Source organism: Clavispora lusitaniae, assembly GCF_014636115.1.
Source record: "Clavispora lusitaniae strain FDAARGOS_655 chromosome Unknown tig00000187_pilon, whole genome shotgun sequence".
Taxonomy (NCBI): Eukaryota; Fungi; Ascomycota; class Pichiomycetes; order Serinales; family Metschnikowiaceae; genus Clavispora; species Clavispora lusitaniae.
The window spans coordinates 107,431-129,775 of record NW_027093980.1 but is presented as its reverse complement, the minus strand read 5'-3'; the positions used below and the strand labels follow the sequence as shown (position 1 = coordinate 129,775).

The following is a 22,345-nucleotide window of genomic DNA, read 5'->3' as shown; positions in this document are numbered from 1 at the left end:
CGTCCATTCAATTGAGTTGCTTTGGACATACTGTAGCTTGAACAGTGATTACTACGTGGTTCACTTCCAAAACATGCCATAGCCCATTCCTATTTTACTTCCTTAGTAATTTTTGCGTTTTCTTTTCAGTTTTCTTAACGACCTAATCTTCTCATTCAAGATTCTTCCCGGTCAGTTTTCTCCCGTATCGGTTTTCCTTCTTTTGACTTTTCCATCCAGTTCAGTTTCTCAATTCATCCATATTTCTTTACCCTCTTTTATTCTTCGCACAATCAGCCGCATTTTCTCGCGTCTTTTCACATAAACATGGAAGAAGGCGCCCTATATAACCACCCTGTGGTGATAGACAATGGATCAGGCAATATCAAGGCCGGCTTTGCTGGCGAGGAAAAACCAAAATCTACCGGTCCTTCGCTTGTCGGCAGACCCAAGTACCAGAAAATCATGGCCGCGTCGCTGTTATCTACATTGGAAGAGAAGGTGCTGAAATACAACAATTCCGAAGCGTACGTGGGCAGCGTGGCCCAACAAAACAGAGGCTTGCTTCGGTTGAACCATCCCGTGGCGCACGGGGTTGTCACTGACTGGGAAGATATGGAAAGGGTCTGGCACCACACGTATTCCCGTGAGCTCCAAACAGCGCCCGAAGACCACCCACTTCTCATCACGGAGGCACCGTTGAACCCGCGGGCCAACCGAGACCGCATGTGCCAGATTTTGTTTGAGACTTTCAGCGTGCCGTGCGTTTATGTGTCGGTCCAGGCAGTTCTATCTCTCTACGCGTCAGGCAGGACCACCGGCGTTGTCATCGATAGCGGTGATGGCGTGAGCCACATTGTTCCAGTGTACGACGGATTCACGCTCCCGTCCGCCATAAAGCGCATGGATGTTGCGGGAAGAGACATAACAGAACAGTTGGCGCTCAATGTGCGACGTATGTCTGGCGTTGTTCTTCAATCATCATCCGAGTTGGACATTGCTCGCTGTATCAAGGAGAAGTGTTGCTATGTTTCCAAGGACCCGAGCCGGGACGAGAAACTCTACAGTGGCCTGTACTCATATCTTGGAGCCACAAACCACGAGGGACTGGGTCTATTTTCGTCGTACAAGCTTCCGGACGGGCACACGCTCAACTTGGGCGTCGAGCAGTTCCGGGCACCCGAAATACTCTTCAACCCGCAGATTATCGGCGACGAGTCGCCTGGAATCCACGAGCTTGCAGCTTTGGCCATTTCCAAAACCGACTTGGACTTGCGGCCTACGCTTTACCAGAACATTCTCTTGTCGGGCGGAACCACAATGCTTCGAAATTTTGGCGACCGACTCATATCGGAGTTGAAAGCGTGCCAGTACACAAATTCTGGATATACATGGGGATCCACGCCGAACAAGGACAACAGAATGAAAATTAAAATATACGCGCCGCCTGAGCGCAAATACAGCACATGGATAGGAGGCTCGATTTTGGCAGGGCTTTCTACGTTTAGAAAAATGTGGGTTACAGCGCAGGAATTTGCAGAGGACCCCGACATTGTGCATCGGAAATGCATGTAATCTACGTGAGGCTAGCAGACTGGCATAATGAGCATTTGAGCATATGAGAGGAGGTTTAGAGACATTTATATGATAAACATGTGCATAGAGGTGAAACTAACGGATTGACACAATATTTAATGGAGCATAGGAGGTTTAGAGTATGTGCCTGGCTTTACCTTAACCATTAGGTTGGTTGTGTAACTGTTTATTGGATTCCATTCAAGACCCGTTCCATCGAATATTGACGAGCCAATACGTATATACTTCCTACCGGAGAAAGTATCATAAGCGATAGATAGTAAACTCATAAAAGAAGGTGGAAATGATGCAATGTAGTGCTTCTAGGGGAATGTACAAAACACATTTGAGCAATGAAAGTTTCTGCTATCTATCTTATCGATGTGGAAGAAATATCGTACTGATAATTCATCAACTTCATTGGTTATCGAGATTTTGCTGTGAAGAAAGCAGAACACATTAGCAACCTCATCACACCCACTCTTCTATTTTCTATTATGTATTAAGTAAACATTGTACGCAGACGTCATTTAAACGAACAGCCAATGACAAGATCAGATACAGTAGTATCTGTCACCAAAGTCACCCAAACCTGGAACAATGTACTTGTGCTCATCCAAGCATTTGTCAATTCCTCCAGTGATGATCTTCACATCGGGATACTTGGCCTGGAATGCCTCGATTCCCTCTGGCGCTGCCAACAAGTTCAAAAAGAAGATTCTGTCCATCTTAACGCCTCTCGAAAGCAAAACTTCCACGGCCATCATGGCACTTCCTCCCGTGGCCAACATAGGGTCCAACAAAAAGACGTATCTCTCACTGATGTCCTCTGGCAACTTCTCGTAGAACAACTTGGGCATGGCGGTTTCTTCATCTCTTTGAATCAAGATCTTACCGATTCTGACCGATCTACAGCAGTCTCTCAAACCTTGCTCCATCGACTCACCAGCACGAACGATGGAAACACCACAGATCTTGCCCAAGAAACGGGCACCAGTGTATTCATAGCTGCCGTGGCACTTGATGACGGCTTTTTCCACAGGCAACTGGTTCAATCCTTCTTCAACCAAGAGTCTGATGATTCTGTCCGAGTAGAAAACAAAATCGCTTCTTTTGGTAGACTTGTCTCTGATGATGGAGTACAAGCCAATGAGCTGGTTTGTTTGAGGCAACAAGATGACGTTTTTGCTGACTTCGTTGGCCATATCTGGATGTTGGATGAAAGAGTGTGCAGAAAAATTATTGTAGTGCAGATCATCGCATGACGCTGAGATAGCATGGACTATAGCCGTATGATACATAATCTCATGACAATAATGCAATGTCCTTTTCTTTTGCTGATTTTTTGCTGGAGAAAAGCCAAGTACTATTTTTCCTTAAAATGCATCTATCATGTCTCCAATGTTTGAATCACGTCATGTAGCATCAGGAACGACAGATACAAGCCGCAAGAATCGTAAAGGTGCAAATAATCAAAAGAGTCAAACGAAATAAGCATACGAAATTGAGTTGCAGAATCAACTTAGAGCTATAAACCCATCCTAAATGACTGAATTACCGAACACAATTGGAGAGTATCTGTCAGGAACAATGAGAAATCGCAATTCTTTGAGAAGCATGCCTCTGATTCTCTTGAATGAACTAGACCCTAACTGACTCTTTAACTCTTGTCTCGTGCCTGACTTTTGTGCTTCTCTCTAACTTACTTCCTGCTTGTTTTCCTCTACCGTCCTCTCAACTATTCTTTATACTTATACACTCTGTTCCACCGCAAAAGGGTTGGAGATTTCTTCTGTTCCTGCCAACGGAGAAATGGTCAACATCTGCGGACCCCTCACAATCACGGTTCCCAATTCCCTTGTTTTTTCCGTCAACATGGACTCGTCCTCTGGGTCTCTGAGCTGCTCCACCACTTGCTCCAAAACCAAGTTCATCAACTGGTCGTAACCTTTCAAGACGCCCACCACCTGTCTGCCGCCAATGAACTTGACCACCACCTTCTGATCGTAGTATTTTTTCAAGTCCAAGATGGCCTCTTTCTTGGGCCTGTCTTGTCTGGAGTTGTTGGATCTTCGATCGTTTCTGTCCAGTCTATCGTGGCGATCGTTTCTATTTCTGTTTTGGTTCTGGCGACCGCCATGTCTGTGGTTCTAGATTGTTAGCTGCTGCTGTTTTCTTCCCTGAGATGCGAAGTACATACGTTATCCATGTCGTGGTTTGTTTTTGACTTTTACCAAGTTGAACACTTGAAAGTGTATGCGCACTGAAAATGTACGCACTCCAAACAGAGAAATTTACCTGCCAATCTTTTCTTTACAATTTAATTTTTTCTTTGCCTTTTCTTTCTTCCATGGATATCCCAGTCTACTTCACGTCGGACCTCACATCGTCGGAGAGACGTGTGTCGCCGCGATGGACCATTGGCTACTTGAAACAGCGATTGGAACAGATTACCGGAATCGAATGCCAGTATATGGCTTTGCACCATTACCCCAACGGCAATAGCAACGAATATAAAGTGATAGGCGACAAGGACGACAGCACGCTAGCCGAGTACAATATAGCGCCGTACTCGCGCATCCATGTCATGGACTTAGACCCAAACTCGAAACTAAAGCAGCTCAGTCAGGTTTCGGCCACACAAGAGTTCCAGCTCTCAGAGGAGGAGTACAACAAACGGGCCGACTCGGTCTTGCAATGGAAGAAACAGCAGCAGTTGGGCCGTTTCGACCCGGCCTATAACGACAGCAAGAAAAGAGCGCAAGAAGAAAACGAGCAAAAGGCCCAGAACATCCAGGTGGGCCAGCGGTGCCGCGTGATCAACATCGAGGGCGAGAGAAGAGGTGTGGTGAAGTTTGTCGGGCGCATTCCCGAATTGGACAAGGGCGAAAGTGTATGGACCGGAGTCGAGTTTGATGAACCTGTGGGGAAGAATAATGGCACCATAGGCACACTTCGGATTTTCGACGCCAAGCCCAACCACGGGTCGTTTGTTCGGCCCAAACAGGTCGAAGTGGGCGATTTCCCCGAACTTGATCCTTTTGCCAGCGACGAAGAAGAATTGTGATTTGGACCTTTGATTTGGGGCCTTTGGGTCGGACCTGTGTACAGCCGCAACATCTACGGCAGGCGCGGGCAAGTTTATGTTGGAAATTTCTGCCACCGCCACCAGAAAAGCTGAAAATGGACGGATCGGAAACTTCCCAAGCTCCATTTGCGTTTGTCTACAACTATGTCGACAAGGACACGTTGCACAAGTATCTTCGCTTGACGATAATTGTGTGCTTGTATGTTTTCTTGAGATCATACTACTCCAACTACGCCAAACAAAAAGAGATCCAGCGCAAGATCGACGAGGACAAGAGGGAAAAGGCATTGGAAAAGGAGAAGGCGGAAACCGAAGAAGCCGAGACGTTGAGCAAACTTGACGATGAGGCGCAGACTTTTGGCTGGGGAAAAGCCACCAGAAGAACCGTGAAGCGTCAAAGTGCTGCGTTGAAGCAGCAGGCGGAAGACTTGAGAGAGTACCACCAGAGCGCATACGATGCAGCAGAAGACCACGACATTGACGATTTGTTGGAGGATTGAGTGAGATGAAACCATGGCTGGAGGAGAATGGGTGTTGACCGTAAGCCCAACCAAGACAAAGACTATAGAAAACAGTTACCAAATATATTGCTTTGCATTTAGAATTTAACTTCCGTACACAGTCGGTTCTGCTCGTGTTGGAATGATTTCTTTTGTAGTCTAATGCTGAGTGCGATCTGCGGTTCCAAAAAGGTGATAATGATCGGTGATTGCCGAAATTGATTACTATGTGCAATTAGCTTAGCAGTTCCCTAATTGCAAAGCTTGTTTCAAAATTCGAAGATACATTAAATTAAATTTGGAGCGATTATTACAAATCAGTGATTATTAGTGCGCTTTCGCAGTCTGATGGACACCTATCCTACCAATAAGCCAACTTCAAAGAAAACACAGTAGTAAAATATTAAGAGGATTAACAGATTTCATATAGAGGCTCACAGCCAAGCTATTTTCACACTCGAGATACTACAAAAATATGCAAAGCCAAAGAATCGAGATTGATCAACATTCAAACCAAAGAAGAGCATCTATTGAAATTCCCAACCGCTAAGCCAACTTAAATATTCAAGCTAACGCAATGTTTTTCCCGAATTTTTTTTCAGAAGTTTTTCCCGAAAATTGCTTGAGTGGACTGCTGATATAGATTCAAAGCAACTCCCAACCTGCACACTGATGGAGATGCGATGGCCCATAGTCAAAAATTTAAAAAACCCATTATACGCTAGCAACTTAGAACAACATGGCCGGCGACCCGTTTCTCTCAGATCCTTCGAAAAAGAGGAAGAGAAACAACAGAACAACCAGCGTGGCGAAAAAATCTAGATCAGCCACGCCCTCTGCATCACAAGCTCACGATTCGGAAATTTCGAGCGATTCGGGCGAATCTGGCACCGAAGACGAAGCCAAGTTCGAAAAAGAAGACGGCGACCTTTCGTCGGACGAGGAGTTTGCCACAGAAAATGCGGCCGACAAGAGAAGACGACTCGCCAAACAGTACTTGGAAAACCTAAAAGCCCAGGATCTTGAAGGAGATTTCGATGCCGCCGATATTGACGAAGACCACTTGGCCCGGCGTTTGCAAGAAGACGTGGCTGAGACCAAGGGTTACGTCTACAAGTTCTACTCTGACAAAATCGAGCAGCAATTGATGGACGTCTCGCCCAAAGGCACGCGGATTGGCTCCAAAAACTTGACTGGTGTTTCTGTGAAGCATCCATATATATACACAGTTTCCAAAGACATGGAGTTGATCAAGTGGAAAGACACAGGGAAGCAAAAGCCCCAGAGAATAAAGCACAGCAAGGGCGGTGCCCGGTATTTCAACGTCAACACGCGGAATCCCAGTGCAAATCACCACTGCGACCAAATCAACTGCGTGGCGGCTTCGCCCGATGGAAAGTATGTTGTCACTGGCGGCAGTGATGCCCGGCTCATAATCTGGTCCGCCGAAAGCTTGTCGTGTTTGAAAGTGTTGGAAACGCGGGCTGCCGTCAACTCCATCACATTCAGAAGAGGAACAGACCAGCTTTTCGCCGCATGTGCCGATTTGCGTGTAAGAACATTCAGCATCAACCAGTTTGCACAGTTGGAAATTTTGTACGGCCACCAGGACAACATCACCGACATTTCTGCCTTGGGCAAAGAAACGTGTGTTTCTGTTGGCTCTCGTGATAAGACTGCCATGTTCTGGAAAATTGCCGAAGAGTCTCGTTTGACCTTCCGCGGTGGTGACTCAGACAAGAAGAAAAGGAAAGACGCCATCGACACAGATGAAACTTTCTATGCTGAAGGTTCGATCGATGTGGTCTCGATGGTGGACGAAACACATTTCCTTACAGGATCAGACAACGGAAATGTATCCTTGTGGTCTTTGTCGAAAAAGAAGGCTTTGTTCACCGAACGCTTGGCCCATGGGTTGATGCCGCAGTTTGTTCCGGGCCAAGCCAGTGCAGAAACCAACGAAGATCTTGCCAGCAGGCAAATTCCTGAAAGACAGCCGTACTGGATCACCGCCATCTACGCCATTCCTTACAGTGACATTTTCATTACCGGCTCATACAGCGGCGAAGTCCGTGTATGGAAGATTGAGCGGGAGAGCTTCCGTCTGTTTAGTCTTGTGGGCTCTGTTTCGGTGAAGGGTTGCGTGGTGAAGATCGATGGAGCAGAATTGCAAGATGACAAGAAGGTTGTGGTGTACGTGGCCACAAGCAAAGAACACAAACTCGGACGATGGTTGGGTAAGGTCGAGGGCCGGAACGCCTTGACGTCATTGACGTTTGATATTTAGCATAGCATAGAGAAGATGTTTAATGTGGGAGGACTGTAGTTGTACTTATGACTAAAACGAAGATTAGTTGATGTTCAGACTGTGCAAGTTAGTTCAGCTAGTGTCGTCGTCATGATGGTATAAACACGGATTCAATTTAGTAGTACAAATTTTCTTGGTTCTCCCGAGCAACATCTAGAGCGACCATCTCACCTGAACCTAAAACTGATTTTCAGCCAAGGTCTGAACTTTTGTGGTTACAAGTAATGTAAGAATGTCAGAGTACTCATGGCCAAAAAGAAAACCTAAGGCCATAAACAGAAATAGTAACCTCTATATTGGCGTTTCAACTACAATGTGTCCGTGATATCTCCATATCTATAGCCTCTATATTACATCTTAAAATGCAGCTTCGTCGTCGCCGTCGTCTCCCATATCGTCGTCTCCGTCGTCGAAGTACTTCTCCGCATTGTAGTCGTCATCGTCGTCCTCTTCGAATTCGTCGTCTGGATCGTCGTCCTCCGCCTCTTCGTCGTTCTGGTTCGTTTGTGGGTCCGCATCGAGATCCTCGGCTAGACTCTTCAATTTCTCCAACATGGACTGGGCCAGTTCTTCCGTTTCGGCCACGTCAAAACGTGCGAGTCCTCCGTCCGCCTTGTATGACGACAAGAGCAACTTCTTTTTCTTTTTCGTGATTCCCATCACCGAGTACAATTCCTCAGGGAAAAACTCTAGTTGGTATGGGTACTCGTCAACAGAACGGCCCACCTTCTTGACTTTCTTGTACTTGTCGGAATATCGTTGTATTGGAGCGGGGCCGGTGTTTGTCTCTTCATCAGGCGATCCTGTGAAGAAAGGGCCGTCGTACATTAGTTTGGCAAAAGCAAGAGCTTGTTTGGCGGCATTTTCTTCGAATGGGGTCAAAGGCCCATGCACAGGAAGAGGATGCTGGGGTTTTTCCGTCTGCTGGCCTTGCGAAAGAACATCCGAGTAGTCTAGACCAAAGGGCAACAAGACTTTTCCCGACGATCTGTTTTTGAAGGACATTGGCGGTTTGAGAAGCGATGCTTCATCGCTTTTATGGGTGCGATCCGGCACGCACGTGACCACAGTCCCAGATCACTGTAATGATAAATGATGTTGTTTTAGCAGGGTTTGGGTATTATTTGAAGAAACAGTATTAGGAAAAGACAGTAGAGGGTTTGTGACGGCGATTGTAAAAGTAAATTTCCGTATATTATGTGTGTTTTAATATGCGGTTATAATGTCTTAAGACTGCGCAGATATGCATACAGTATGGGAATCCAATTATCTGAATACTAGTGCAAAAGTTTGTGTTGACAAAATCTACTGACAGATCCAGTTAAGACAAGCTTGCAAGAAACCGTACAATTATTACGCGTTAAAGAGTTTTATAACTACTTGTGTTATACTTCGATTCCTCGGGTCAAAGGAAATTGGGATTAGGATGTTGAGATTATTGTTCTGGTGAATTTAATTGGATTTTATACAACTGGATTAATAGGTAAGTCTAGCAGCTAAACATAGACTGAGAGGTGAACTTCTAGTTGAACAAACAGACCATACAGACAACTGCTTTCGCTCGTCTCTAAAAGTTATAATTAATTGAATTAGTAAGCTGAAGTTCAAGAGCTAGTATTGGACTCTTCTCAACGTGCTCATTCATTGGCTTATTTCCTCTTGCTTTCTGTATCTGACAGCTAATTGGAATGGAGAAAAGAGAAGCATGTGGTTGCAGTAGATTAAGGAATTGCCAAGTAGAAATACGTGCGACCAGTGAATTTCTTCTTTTCGGAATATCAGTACTTTCTTCCATCTGTCCTACTTAATCTATTCTAATGCGCTATCTTTCAATGAATCATTCTCCTGTTTGTTTACGGGTATTCCATACTAGAAAAATTAGTGTGAATGTGTTCTTGTATCTTCAAGCAGAATCATCATTGGAAAATAATAAAAAAGGTTCTAGTAGACTCCTGGAAACTTTATGGACAGCGTTAAAAATAACGCAAAATGCAAAGAAAAAGAAAAAAGTGTCCTAAAAAAAGAACCAGAATCAGCCTTTGTACGAAAACGGCAGTGTTATTGATTTCGACCCACCAGCCACCCTGTGTGTTGAGAATCTCTTACATGCAATATGCACGTCAGGATTACTCCAGAACAGTTTCATCGTTATCTTACAGATTCTGAAACTATAGGGCTACACATCGTACCCCTCTCTGTTTTAAGAAGGTTTCACCTTGTAGTTCTCACGGATATATAAGATCATCTATTCTCTCTAAGATGGATTCCCTTCTCTAAGGATCATCTCTCCATCTCCCGATACATATATGTCTATGTCAATCAAACGTCACTTATCAATGTTTACTCCATCTACTGCTCCTGCTGATGCTATGAAACCATCTGACTCTAGATCCTCACTGGAGGATTCATTTAAGGAATCCTCTGGGTTAGTCTCTGGTCTACCAGCTCCAAACACAGTTGTGTATACAGCTCTGTTTGTTGCGCAAAGCATTGAACACTGTGACCTCCTGCAGGCAAGATGTTTTACGATTCCCAGCTACTACTTCGACTAGTTTACTTTTCTTCTGTTGGACCTCCCAACTTCACGCATAATTTTCAATTTTTTTTTTATTTTAGGTCACTAAAATGAATGGACCAGAAACTGCCGATGGCACACTTGTCGTAATGGTGTGCCGAGCAAAGCACCTTCCCAATCGCCGGAAACTAGATAAACAATGTCCATACGCGCTTCTACGGATCGGAACAGTGGCCCAGAAAACGCCCAGCCACTTTCGTGCGGGCCAGACGCCCGAGTGGACTCATGAGTGTCGTTTCACGTTGTCACGAGAACGCAAACCCATCATGAAACTCGATGTTTTGGACGAAACGAAAAACGATCCAACACCCGTGGGAAACACGGAAATCGACTGCTCGCGGGTATTTCTGGACCCGGCCAACTTGCATGAGGGCGGCAAATACATTTTGGACGCATGGCACGAGTTGCTGTGCCAAGGGCGACCCGCAGGCATGATTTACTTGGAAATGACATTCTACCCCAGCGCACCTGTTCCGCCCCCTAAGGCGAGCACCATGAGCGCTTACGAGCACAGCAACTACAGTCTGCCCGAAGCAGATTTTCTGCGGCGTTCCCACAGCCCGGAAATGCTTAGGCGGTCGGATTTGCATTCTCGTTCAACATCACCATCACATACGCAAGCACCTCCACCTCATGGCCCCTTTGAATCGCACAGTAAGCAAACTCTACCGCGGCTGGAGGTGAGGCCACGGCCACATCTGGTGGCTGATCCGACCACTAGCGTTTTTGTCACCGAGAAAAAGGAGCAGGGCCGTTTTAGTAAACTCAAGTCTCGCTTACGTTCGTTCGAGCCACTGACCTTGTGGGAACCGAAGCCGCGTCTAGCAGAGCCCGAGGGTGTCCCCCAACTCCATGACGATGTGGTTTCTCCTCCACCACCTCCACCACATTCTCCAGAACGTCCAACGTATCCTCAACGGCCCCAGCTGCGTGCATTTTTCCCTGACAGAGAGCACAATAGGTCGTCACTGTCGGATGCACCGCAACGCAGCCCAAAGAGAGGTGGCCATGAACGGCTTACAGAAAGATTCGGCCGTTCAGCACATCTGGATCCTCTGGGTAGCGAGAACCGTAGGCCCACGCGGCGACCACCGCCTGACTTGGCGCCTACTCCCGCGGTGGTTCCGTTCTCTGCTGACACGTTTGGGGCTGATGATTTGCCGGATATCCCCGTGTTTGCCCCAGTGTCAGAGCCTAAAATCTACTCCAACCCACATGAGCTCGATCCGCAGTATTATGCCCCTACACCGTCGCAGCACGTTGCGTCTAAACAGGAGGAGCTGGGCGAGAACATGCGAGTCGATGTGCGCACAGAAAGCACCGGATATATGGGAGAAGGTCGGTGGAAAGTTGACCGGTATTCGCCAACGGTGTTTCTGCGCGTTGTTGATGAGAATACAAAGCCAGCAGTGCCACCGAAAATACCACGCGGGCTTTCGGAGAAGGAGTATTATACGCTTGAACGGGACAGTTACTTGAAGGACATTAATGGGCGGAGACACTGATATGGAGCATGTGTCTTGTATAATAGTACTCTGAATACATCAGATAGGGAAGAAGCCAGACGTAGGGAGGAAGAAGTAAGCCTCGAATGCTAGGAACGGAAGAGGCAGAATGTACAGCTTATATCACCTTTGGTACGAATACTCTGGTCACCTGAGTGAAAGAAAAGCGGTAGATCATGAAGCCTGACTAAATTGAACAGACGGTTCCTTGAAAGAATTAGTATCAACATGCTTTCAGCGGTCCTTGCCATGCTCTGCAATTAGCAAAGAGTTTCCACGTTGACACTGATTGCTTCAGATGTAGAACCGATTATTTGGAACCTACATTGCGAATACTCTGTTTTCTCCATGATCACGAATGCTCTGTTTTCTCCATGCTCAACGACTGCAATCTTCTTGATGGCAAAAGAACGATCGAAGTTTGTTCTTCTTTGAGGTGGTAAACTGAAATTAACTTTACATCTAGTCTCAGAACGAACATCAAGCCTACAACAAGTACCTCGCTAACATAATACAACATAATTGACCGAAATAAGAAACGTAAAGAAATACAGTCAGGATATCACAATAAGTGGGCAGCAACAACCGCAGCCATACCAGCGGCCACACCGATAACAGCACCCCCAGCAGCAGACGACAGGCTGGAACCTTGGGTTTTCGAACTGGAAGCAATCGAGGTGTTGGCTGTTGGCGCAGCTTGTACGGACGAGTTGAGGGCAACCATTCCCTGGTAGGCTGTTACATGCGCTTTTGCGGACAAGGAAGACACGGAAGCTTCTGAAGCCAAAGCAGCGGAAACAGAAGAGACCGAGGCCGCGGACTCCGAAGAGACCGAAGCACCTGAAGCAGAAGAGACCGAAGCGGCCGAAGCAGAAGAGACCGAAGCAGCAGACGCAGAAGCAATCGAAGCAGCAGCGGCTTCAGAAGCTTCAGAAGCAGATGCGACAGACACAAGAGAGGCAGACTCAGCAGACGCAATGGAAGCAGAGACTGCAGCCTCGGAAGCGGCAGAGACCGCAGCAACAGATGAAAGAGACGCAGCGGCAGCAGCGGCAGCAGCAACAGACGCAGACTCGGCAGAAGCAACAGAAGCAGACTCAGCAGAAGCAGAAGCTGCAGACGCAGAATCGAAAGACGAAGTGGCATCATCCCAAATGGTTTCGGTGATGGTCACAGTCGAAGTGAGAGTGGTGGGTTGAGCAGCCACAACAGCGGCAAGTGCAAGGATAGTGGTGGCGGAGAAGGAGAGCATTTGGAAAAGGAGTGACTAGGGTGGGAAAAAGTGCTTAAAGCAAAGGAACGACTGGGTCAGTTAACGGAGAGGCAGACCGGATAAGATATTCAAGCACCAGAACCACGGGGTCAAAAAGGGATATTTCGCAGAAGCAAAGCACAAAGTTTGAGAACGAAAAGGTGTAAGCAAACAGAAAATAGGGAGCGGAAATCGCTTTGGGATGTAGCTATGGCCAGTGGTGAAGATTGATGTTGGGTGCAGGCGGCGATGCTTCAAACGGCGTCGAAAACGGCAACTCATCTGCACCTTGTGCTTACGATTTTCCTATTGCGGGAACCCGATTTCCTGATGCAGCCGCTTTGCGCGTATATGCACTCGGACGCATGCACACTCTAAACTGAAGTATGCCGCTTCTGTCCTCCGCTTAAGTTTGTGCGTCTTTTTTGTCTCCGCGATCCATATGATGCATTTTGGCATACTATGGCGCAAAGTCAAAACTACAACTGCTGCTGTTAGTTTATCTATGCATATATATAGCTGCCTTCACCAGACATTCGCCATTTCCCTTCTCCTTTAGTTTTTTTTTGCGTGTGTTGGCGTTGTTGGCGTTGTTGTCTTTTTTGTCGCATTCTGTTTCGACATTACCCCACAAGGCCTAGTCCTTTGTGTCTGTGGTTACGAGCATATACACGTATCTTCAAATGCACCAAATGATGTCGCGTTTCACCTAAGACACGTTGAACTGTGGGCTTCGTGGCAACAGATAGCAAAAGGACTGAATACAGCACACGACCGTTTCCGAAACAATCAGCTTCGTGACAAATGTATGAATCCGAAACCATCAAATTATCTTGGCGTGGCAGAAAAATATCCACATAACTGGTTGTGACGGTGTAGTATAGAGGCAGATTACTTCCCGAAACGTAATGCCTCAACTGTGGAACCTATGGACAGCGATAGGGAAGCAAATAGTAGACGAACCGAAACAAACCACAGCGACGATGAAATTGCCACAGGAACAGTAATCATGCCGAAAGTTAGCTGTTTGACTATATGAGTACTTACAACAATGAGTATACAGAAAACAATAATTGCCTAAATTACATGGAACGGGATGCATGGAAAGAAATAAGCACGAACATCTTTCGATGTTGTTCTCTAACCTTTTGAGTACATAAAGTGCAGCAGAAATAGCGACTTTCCACAATCAGAATATAGCCTTTTAGTGGTGATGTCAAATCGGCACTTAATAGGGCAATAACATTGTGACGTCAGCAAATCGACAAGTTCTAGCGCTGCCAGTTAGGGGCATACCAAAGAAACACCAAGAGGTACTTTCTTTGTTTATTTGGGATAGGTGGAATATATATAAGTACTGTATTAAATACCTTGGAAAAGTATCAATGCCGTGATTGTGAGGGCGCTCTAAAGAGGGCCGCCTTTTAAGGACGCTCCGTAGGTCAGAAGGAAGATTTAGCTATGAGCGCAATTTAATCTTCAGGTTGACTGGTAGCACTAATAATTTGCTAGGGGAAAATTAGTCAACAATTCGGCTAATCAAACTTGGCGAAGCGTCTAGAATAGTATTGTACTAGCAAAGGAATGCCTATACAGATCAAACAACGATCAATCCAATTTGTCGAAATACAAAATAAGTGTAAACCCAGCCTGTTAGCGATAATGAGGAAAAATGCTAGGATATATGCGACATTTTCTATGCTAGTTGAACTTGGACAAAACTGACAAAATTGACATAATTCATTGCAGTCATAGGTCTCTTCGTTGAGGACAGAATTTTGCTTGCTTTGTACCTACGAACCAGGTCCGTCAAAAAAGCAGAGTATTCACCTCTATTCCCTTACCTTCTCTTATTATGGCCATTATCGCACTCGCATTTCCATTATCGAGGCTCTTGTGACTAGTCGCACATTTGGATAGTTAAAAGCACCAGTCGAACTTGGATATAAAAGCAAAGCGGCGAAAATCTAGCATCAGGCACGTTTCCATTTTCTCCACTGAAACCACTTCCCTCCTGTGGCCAATAATTACTCCACAGTGGTGGCCCATTTGGCACGCGCACGACCGAAAATTTTTGAAAACTTCACTATCGAGCGCTCAAGATTCTTTCTACACCACGATGTTGAGAGCCAGTGTCCGCAGATACTCGATCAAAAACCTTCCCTTCGAGTCCAAGCCAAAGAACAAATACAATGAGGCCCGTTCTGCTTTCAACTTGAAACCCGTGCCCACGCAAGGTCTCATACACAATCCTCCAGCTTCCATGCCCAGCGTCACCGATACACCAAAGGCGTTTTTACCACCCAACGATCCTAGATTGAAATATATGGCCGAGAAGTTCAAGACCTACACGCCAGAAGAACTTGAGGACATGCCTCTCATATGGGGGGCCAAGAAAGATTACTCCTTGACTCCAGACATCATTCAGGAAATCATCACGTTGAGAAACCAAGACCCACACAAGTGGAGCATTGCCAAGTTGGCGGCCAAATTTGGTGTGGCCACAAACAAGGTGAATGTGATTACCGGATTCAGCATGGCCAAGCAGCAAAAAATTCTCGAGGAGTTGCAGGCGGTCAAGGAGTCTTGGTCGGACAAGAGAAAAATTGCCAGAGACGACAGACAACGGAGAAAACAAATGTGGTTGAGAAACGAATATTAGCATGTATATAGTATAGGCATTTCATTGTATATTTTTTCATTCTTGTATATCCACCCTCGCCCGAGCAATAACTACGTTGGTCCTTTGGTCCCTGTACCATGTATACCAGCAAAAATATAGTAATAACAGAAAAAAGAAAGAAAAAATGATTATTCGCTGATGCTTCCTTCGAGACCTTGCTCGTGCTCAAGCTCCTTGAGTGTGAGCGCATCTAGCTCCTCTATGTTCTCTTGCACGTTTAGTTTGAACGAGATAATATAGTCAATCAAGCGCTGGACCGAATCGTGCAAAACCTCCCGCTGTTCCTTGATATGATATTTCCATTCTTGATAAGCAATTTTCAAATTCTTGTGCCGCGTCTCCGCTTCAATAATTCCTTTGTTCACATTAATCTGCAACCCTTGCAATTCTCGGTCAAGTTTTTCGATCTGCGCTGAATAGCTTGTTCCTTCACTCACCATTGTCTCGTAAATCTCCTCTTGAGTAGACTTGTTCTTCGCAACTGTAGCCTCAAGGCTCTCAATCTCCTCCTGTTGGTCGAATATTTTCTCCGAATACTGGTCAACTTGTTCCACGATTTTGATGCACTCCTCCTGAATATTATGCACTTCTTGATTGAGTTCTGTTCGACGCAGAAGAAGTCTAATTTTTTCCTCTCGCAATGGCCTGTTGAGAACTTGCTCATAATCGTACCCCTTTGTGTCATCTTCTATCAAAGAGCTGTTTAAAGTGAGGCGGAACAGGTCATCAGACGAAATCTTGTGCGTCATAAGATTATACTGGTTGACGAAACTCTCTAGACTTTGAAAACTCTGTCGCAAATGACTGTCACTCCTTTGAAGGTTCTCTCTTGCATCTTCGATCTTGTTAGACACTGCATCAATCGATTTCGAGAGTTTGTCCCGCTCTTGGTTCAGCTTATCAATATCGGCGATTGTGTATCCCTTATTGATGATGGAGTTTTCGTATGTCTTTTTCTCCATTTCAAGAGCTTTAAGTTGGTTTTCAGCATTGGTAATTTCGGTCTCCATCTGCTGTAAAATTTCACCCCACTTGGACTGGCGCTCCTTCATTTTGACCATGTATTCGGAGAATTGTCGAAGATCATTCTCTAGGGCCTTTGATTTTGCTTCTGCTTCTTCAACCTCACGATACTGGCGGTTCAAAAGATCGAATTCCTGACGTAGCAACTTTTCCGCTTCTTTTTTGCTTTGCACTTCTTGTAAAACTTCGCTGTTGGCCGACTCGAAGCCACGTTTCATCTCCTCGTAGAAATCAGAGTAATCTTCCTTCTGGTCGATAAAGGCTCTGTAGGAGGAGATGATGTACTTAATAAATACACGATCAAACACGTCGTCAGGTGCGATGAAGTAATCTTCGTTCAAATTCAGAAGAGCCAAGTTCAACTTGACAAGCCAGTAGAGCATTCCAAGAAAAGAAGGCCAATTTTGGCCTCCAACTGCACTGATGGACGATCTGTTTATGCCATCTAGATATGGGTAATTGAGGGTCTTGAGGAGAGCGAACACCTCTGTTTCAATGGAACGGGTGAATTTGTAATTGGGGTCGATGCGGCCGTACAAAAACTGGAATATCAAAACAAAGTCCTTTTGCGTGGGCAGCTGGAGCGTCTTGAGCATGATCGGATGGTTCATTTCGAGCTCAAACTTGTTTGCTGTCAAAAAATCGTAAATCTCTTGCAGAATAAGGCTCTGGTAGTTCTTGTCTCTCAAGGGTCTCAGATCACCTCTTCTTTGTGACGATTGCGAGTACGAGGACGAGAGCTGCGAGTTAGACATTGGCGCATTCTGGCCTCCGCCGCTCGACTGCGATGCAGGTAGCACAGATCCGTTCAAGTTGCTTGTTCTTTTGTTGGAGGCAGGCGTCATCAAAAGAGTGGAGCGCCGTTTCGTGGACTCGAACGAGTTGGATGTGCGGAAACCGGAAGATGCTCTGGTAGCACCTGCCGAAGAAAGCCGCAGAGCCTTTTTGAGAAGCTGCGCCGCCAACGGCGTGCTATGGGTATCTGTCATAGATGCAAGTGGGATTGTTATGTTTGTGTTTAGGCGTGTGTTGATGTTTCGCGGCACGTGCCGTATCACGTGCACAAGAAGCTTTTCGGTGGGACTGGCGCAGAAAATTTTTGCGCGAGGAAAAGATCTTCGTTTGCTGATGGGCAGATGTGCTTACTTTAGGTCCGCCAGCGGGGAGGCGAAAAAATGGAAAGGCGCCAGGCAACGTGGCCCCTTTTGCAAAGACATTTGGCCGCCTGGCGTCACATTCCGGCCTTTCAAATACACTTTTTAGCAGAAGGTTGTTTTGCGTGGAGGGTCATGCGTCACGTGCAAAAAGGATGAGAATTAGCGCGAAACCGCACATTGAACCGAAGTGCTACTTCCTTAAACTATTCTATAATTATCCTCTTGTTTACCATCGGTTTCGCCAATCCGCGTACTTTTAAATCTCAGAACGCCAAACTTCTCCCATTTCCACCAGCGAGTTTCTTTTTCCTCCCCGTCCATCCCGCATCTTTCTTTGCTTTATTTAATTGTGCGCTTGTGTTTGTTATTCTACACGCCAATTCACATAGTGTTTTTGTTCTTGATAACCCCACCACCCCAAGCATATTTCATCTGAAACGATAGTTCGAGCCCATTTCAGCTCCAGATTCTTTCCCCGCGCTACAATTATCAAAACCGCTCCTCCCATGAGTTCCAACAAAACCGGAACCCCAATCACTTCACCTCAGAAACAGGTGAAGCTAGATGTTCCATCCACCCCTCCGGCGTCGAAGGGTAAAAAACATCTCCTGGCATTTCTTGCAACGCCAGAGCAACCTGACGATAACCTACCGTTCAGTCCTGCTTTAAAACGCAGTAATTCTGGAACTTTCAAGTCTCCCGATTACAAATTCAATACAGAAAATTTACAGTCGCCATACTCTTCAAATGCCCTACTCAAGACACCACGAAACTCAGGGTACGACTCGGACGACCGAGACACACCTCGGAGATCCAAAGTATTGCGCACACCACAATTTTTTAGTCCTGGAAGACGCTTGTTTGCTGATGACCAGGGGCAGAACAAACAGGAGCTTCAGGAAATTAGCACTCAGTTGAAAAGCAAGTTAAGCCTGGCCCTCGGCAAGTTGAAGGGTCAAGAGAAAACCACTGCTGCTCCAGTTCAGTTGAATTTCGCAGAACTCTCTTTCACGTCCACACAAGAATCACCCACTAAAAAACACAGACAAACGCACGAAAGCATGCTGCCTAGCAGCTCGTTGCAAAGAACCAATTTGAACTTACAGACGTTGCAACTGACGCCAGGATTCTCACACCCAGAGTCTCCGCCTTCCACGGGTGAAGGTCGACTTTATCAGCCCCCCAAACTAACAGAAACTACAGGTGGACGAATCAGCATCCCTTCACCCGATGAAGAGTCGAGTGCGCATAATGCATTGCTTGCTGCGTTTTCACGACTGAGGCGGAAGAGTGGTAGCCGTTCTAGTATGAGCGAAGACCGTCGGCAGTCCATCATTCAGGCGCTTAACGAACTGCCTCGACGTCAAAAGTTGCATGAGGCGCCACCGATGAAACAGACAGCACTTCCACCCTTGAACGTAGCACTTGACACCAATCAGAACGGCGATTCTGAGCAGGATGCAGTGTACTCACTCATGTCTCTTTCATCACCGCAATCAGTCAAGCAAATGTCAGGCACCCACAGCCGACTGCATAGCCAGAACAATAATTCACCTACTTCTTCGACTTCTTCGCTGGCTCTTCCGGTGCTTCCTCCCATTTCAGGACTAATCAGCAAAATCGACCACGACGAGACCGACGTGGAGAATGCTACTACCGAAGAGGAGTCAGACTGAGCACTGTTCATCAGGCATGGACAGCTGTATTTTATATTTATATAATGGGCGCAGATTTAATAGATAACGCGCCTTCTTTTTCAATAGACGGAACATACTTTGGCATCGATGCCTTATCGTATGCACGTACGAGATTTCATTAAGATCTTAGTCAAGCAAGCGAGGAAAAAAAAAAGAAAAAGAAAGAAAAACAATCAGCATAACTATATCTCCATGCCAGATTGCGTTACATGGAGGAATAGAGCGAATTGCATTCCGCTTTTAGTAAGCAAATTACTGATATCACATTTTCCAGCGAACTTTCTCCCTTATAGCACTACAAGACACAGCTTAAAGGCGCCCCGTCCATCTTGAACTATGAAAGGTCTCACTAGACTTTTTTCAAACGTGAAATTTGTAAAAATGTACCCAGCATACTTTTTCCGTAAACGGGCAAAAATCGCTATGTGCACACCCTAAAAAAAGTGCTTAGTCATTTTCTCACCAAAGATAGAAGAGCACATTACTTATCTCGCGAAACAGCACCCTTTTGCTCTTCTTTGAAAGAACCACAACAAGAAGCCAGTTTGATATTACGCGTATCCATACTCTAGTTCGAAAACTTGACAACTTCCCTTAGTCCCACTTATCGATCCTTGAACACATACTGCGATATCAGATCACAGCCCTATTGCGTTGCCATGTCTGAAATTCTTTTGCTTCTCCATCCTACGGTTGTGACCGAGGAGAGTCTTGTTGAATCGGCCAAGTCCGGCCTCTCTGGAAAGTTCCCCGAGGCTTCTTTGACCCAGCACATTATCGATCGTATAGCAAACGATATGGTCGAACTACCATCGTCCCACTTTGACCACATTCACTATGTGAACCCCAACAAGTCCCACTTGTCGATTCCTCCATCTGTCATGGCCAAACTATTTGCCTCTCTCAAAAACGGAGGCGAGTTGCTGGGAGACTTGCCCAAGGACCAAGATCTCGACGTGTTGATGAACGGATTCATTGTGAAAGATGATGGCTCTTGGTCCAAGCCTGCTCCAGTTTCCACGGTTTTGCTCAGGAAGAAAAAGCCTGCGGAGACTGCGGCAAGAAAAATGCCTACATTCAAAAAGCCCGTTTCTTCTCCGGTCACTTTAACTGACACATCTGCCAACAATACAGATGCAGAGGATGACCTTTCGATGAAGAGAAAACTCGACAGCACGAAGTTGGCGTACTTCAGCGACGATTCGAGTGGTGAAGAGGACGACTTGATCGACGAAAATGAATTGATTGCTGACTCGCACAAATTCAACGTCAACATAGTGGTTCCTAAGAAGTGTGAGTTGCCCAACGGAAAAAAGAGAAAGAAGGCCTGTAAAGATTGTACTTGTGGCTTGAAAGAATTGGAGGAACAAGAAGAGCAGGCTACTCGTAATTTGCAAGACACTTTATTGGGCAAAATGGCCCAGCTGGCCACGTTGGAGGCTATCAAGATCGAGGAAAGATTGAAAAAGTCCCAGGTTCAGTTCTCTGCTCAAGACTTGACAGAGATTGATTTCACGGTGGAAGGAAAGACTGGCGGCTGTTCTTCTTGCGCTCTTGGTGATGCTTTTAGATGTGATGGATGTCCTTATTTGGGTCTTCCCCCTTTCAAACCTGGCGAGGTTGTCACTCTTGATAGCTTCGGGGAGGACATTTGAGCTGTAGGAATATCTTAAAACTTAAACAGGTTGGACATTAGGAAATAAATTAATTACTCGGAGACTCCGGCAATGAATGTAGTAAAATCGAAGGCGCAGTTTAAAAAGTTATTCATCCCAAGACTCCAAGCTTCACAACAACACAAAGAACACATGTGCCTGAGTGTTTGCTAGAAGCTGTTCTTTGGGAAATAAATAATCATGTTTTCGTGTATTGATTATTTTGATTATTGGGACTGAAGCATGGTAGAAGAGCACAAAACTTTTCTCTTTTGAAAACCGCTAGGGACAGCATCAAAATATGTTACTTTTTTCACAATTTTTTTGACCACTGATTGACTAAAGGGATGGCTTCTTATTGATTTTTAAATACTTGAACCAAAGGCCAGATATTTAAAGGAAGAGCTTCAAGTTTTTAATTTTAATTTAAATGGAATTTTATTGAACAATGTGTTTCAACTTCTCCTTTCCACCCTAACCGATCTTTCATGCTACAAAGTTGTTGAATCGTCAAGTCTACTCAAAAGAAAAGCTCCCAGAATAAATTCCAAAGAATGCTATCGGTACCCAACAGAACTTTGAATTACGTCGGCAAGTTTCTACCGAAACTTTTCATCACTCTATTTTGACAGTAGAGAATTCGTCCAAATTTTGAAACAAAATTCAACATACAACATCCTGCCCTATTCCCTAGTCTATAGCATTTAAACTTCTTTCTAATAACTTACCTAAGTTTTCCTTACTTTCATGTTCGAAAGGTTCCCGTTGACACTGATGATCCTCGTTTGTTTTCGTATATTATTCCCTTTCTCTCTTTGTTTTTTTTTTTTTATTTGTTTAATTCTGACTTCAGCAATCAAGAACTAGTTACCAAGACGAATCCAAGCCCACCCCAGTATTCACTCTTATTCAGATTTCATTTCTCTCGAGGTAAAATTCACAGAAATCATTGGGGCTACCAGGACATGTTCTGTCCCTCCTAAATTGGCAACTGGGATCAATGGGTTTCGTGTTGCCCAAAGACAATAGAGGAATATACATTCCAGAGGATCAAGGCGTGAATAATGAACGAGCTTCCAGCAGCAAACCATTGAAGCGCAAAACTACAAAGGAAAGTAGAAAATAAATCTTGCAAGGGTCGATGCAAAGATAATTTTAGGAAACGCAAGCCGGTACAATTTAAAATTGGAAAGGAACACAATGTGTATGTGAGAAACTAGAAACAGCGTATGCGGAGTTCTAGGCAAAGGTGGTTCAATTTATCTTTAGTAATCAGGTCTCTTGGGGATCCCAAGATATCCATCAGACTTGGATTGATGACTGAAATGTAAAAGCTTCCTGCGGCTTC

The 22,345-nt window shown here is 45.4% G+C and overlaps 13 protein-coding genes across 13 annotated transcripts; 8 read left to right on the top strand and 5 right to left on the bottom strand. All coding sequences in view use genetic code 12, as the record gives it.

Annotated features, from left to right (window-relative positions):
• Nucleotides 1-306: 306 nt before the first annotated feature.
• ARP1 (actin-related protein 1) lies at nucleotides 307-1,554 on the top strand (the record flags this gene model as incomplete). Its single annotated transcript, XM_002615117.1, has 1 exon — nucleotides 307-1,554. The coding sequence occupies one exon, from the start codon at nucleotides 307-309 to the stop codon at nucleotides 1,552-1,554; it is 1,248 nt and encodes a 415-aa protein (XP_002615163.1).
• A 554-nt stretch (nucleotides 1,555-2,108) lies between these two features.
• On the bottom strand, nucleotides 2,109-2,855 carry FUR1 (uracil phosphoribosyltransferase; the record flags this gene model as incomplete). Its single annotated transcript, XM_002615119.1, has 1 exon — nucleotides 2,109-2,855. One exon carries the CDS (start codon nucleotides 2,853-2,855, stop codon nucleotides 2,109-2,111), a length of 747 nt encoding a protein of 248 aa, XP_002615165.1.
• Nucleotides 2,856-3,305: 450 nt separating this feature from the next.
• Nucleotides 3,306-3,763, bottom strand: lsm7 (Sm-like protein; the record flags this gene model as incomplete). Its single annotated transcript, XM_066102377.1, has 2 exons — nucleotides 3,306-3,680; nucleotides 3,755-3,763. 2 exons carry the CDS (start codon nucleotides 3,761-3,763, stop codon nucleotides 3,306-3,308), a joined length of 384 nt encoding a protein of 127 aa, XP_065958273.1.
• A 60-nt stretch (nucleotides 3,764-3,823) lies between these two features.
• Nucleotides 3,824-4,621, top strand: FOB63_004064 (uncharacterized protein; the record flags this gene model as incomplete). Its single annotated transcript, XM_002615120.1, has 1 exon — nucleotides 3,824-4,621. One exon carries the CDS (start codon nucleotides 3,824-3,826, stop codon nucleotides 4,619-4,621), a length of 798 nt encoding a protein of 265 aa, XP_002615166.1.
• A 116-nt stretch (nucleotides 4,622-4,737) lies between these two features.
• FOB63_004063 (uncharacterized protein) lies at nucleotides 4,738-5,142 on the top strand (the record flags this gene model as incomplete). The annotated part of the gene is made up of 1 exon (XM_002615121.1): nucleotides 4,738-5,142. The coding sequence occupies one exon, from the start codon at nucleotides 4,738-4,740 to the stop codon at nucleotides 5,140-5,142; it is 405 nt and encodes a 134-aa protein (XP_002615167.1).
• A 739-nt stretch (nucleotides 5,143-5,881) lies between these two features.
• Nucleotides 5,882-7,429, top strand: RRP9 (Rrp9p; the record flags this gene model as incomplete). Its single annotated transcript, XM_002615123.1, has 1 exon — nucleotides 5,882-7,429. One exon carries the CDS (start codon nucleotides 5,882-5,884, stop codon nucleotides 7,427-7,429), a length of 1,548 nt encoding a protein of 515 aa, XP_002615169.1.
• A 378-nt stretch (nucleotides 7,430-7,807) lies between these two features.
• Nucleotides 7,808-8,455, bottom strand: RPC31 (DNA-directed RNA polymerase III subunit; the record flags this gene model as incomplete). Its single annotated transcript, XM_002615124.1, has 1 exon — nucleotides 7,808-8,455. The coding sequence occupies one exon, from the start codon at nucleotides 8,453-8,455 to the stop codon at nucleotides 7,808-7,810; it is 648 nt and encodes a 215-aa protein (XP_002615170.1).
• A 1,620-nt stretch (nucleotides 8,456-10,075) lies between these two features.
• INN1 (Inn1p) lies at nucleotides 10,076-11,530 on the top strand (the record flags this gene model as incomplete). Its single annotated transcript, XM_002615125.1, has 1 exon — nucleotides 10,076-11,530. The coding sequence occupies one exon, from the start codon at nucleotides 10,076-10,078 to the stop codon at nucleotides 11,528-11,530; it is 1,455 nt and encodes a 484-aa protein (XP_002615171.1).
• A 562-nt stretch (nucleotides 11,531-12,092) lies between these two features.
• On the bottom strand, nucleotides 12,093-12,782 carry PGA34 (Pga34p; the record flags this gene model as incomplete). Its single annotated transcript, XM_002615126.1, has 1 exon — nucleotides 12,093-12,782. One exon carries the CDS (start codon nucleotides 12,780-12,782, stop codon nucleotides 12,093-12,095), a length of 690 nt encoding a protein of 229 aa, XP_002615172.1.
• A 2,119-nt stretch (nucleotides 12,783-14,901) lies between these two features.
• FOB63_004058 (mitochondrial 54S ribosomal protein mL58) lies at nucleotides 14,902-15,444 on the top strand (the record flags this gene model as incomplete). Its single annotated transcript, XM_002615127.1, has 1 exon — nucleotides 14,902-15,444. The coding sequence occupies one exon, from the start codon at nucleotides 14,902-14,904 to the stop codon at nucleotides 15,442-15,444; it is 543 nt and encodes a 180-aa protein (XP_002615173.1).
• Nucleotides 15,445-15,593: 149 nt separating this feature from the next.
• On the bottom strand, nucleotides 15,594-17,477 carry FOB63_004057 (kinetochore-associated Ndc80 complex subunit; the record flags this gene model as incomplete). Its single annotated transcript, XM_002615128.1, has 1 exon — nucleotides 15,594-17,477. One exon carries the CDS (start codon nucleotides 17,475-17,477, stop codon nucleotides 15,594-15,596), a length of 1,884 nt encoding a protein of 627 aa, XP_002615174.1.
• A 674-nt stretch (nucleotides 17,478-18,151) lies between these two features.
• FOB63_004056 (uncharacterized protein) lies at nucleotides 18,152-19,321 on the top strand (the record flags this gene model as incomplete). Its single annotated transcript, XM_002615129.1, has 1 exon — nucleotides 18,152-19,321. One exon carries the CDS (start codon nucleotides 18,152-18,154, stop codon nucleotides 19,319-19,321), a length of 1,170 nt encoding a protein of 389 aa, XP_002615175.1.
• A 680-nt stretch (nucleotides 19,322-20,001) lies between these two features.
• On the top strand, nucleotides 20,002-20,997 carry DRE2 (electron carrier; the record flags this gene model as incomplete). The annotated part of the gene is made up of 1 exon (XM_002615130.1): nucleotides 20,002-20,997. One exon carries the CDS (start codon nucleotides 20,002-20,004, stop codon nucleotides 20,995-20,997), a length of 996 nt encoding a protein of 331 aa, XP_002615176.1.
• Between the last annotated feature and the right edge of the window lie 1,348 nt (nucleotides 20,998-22,345).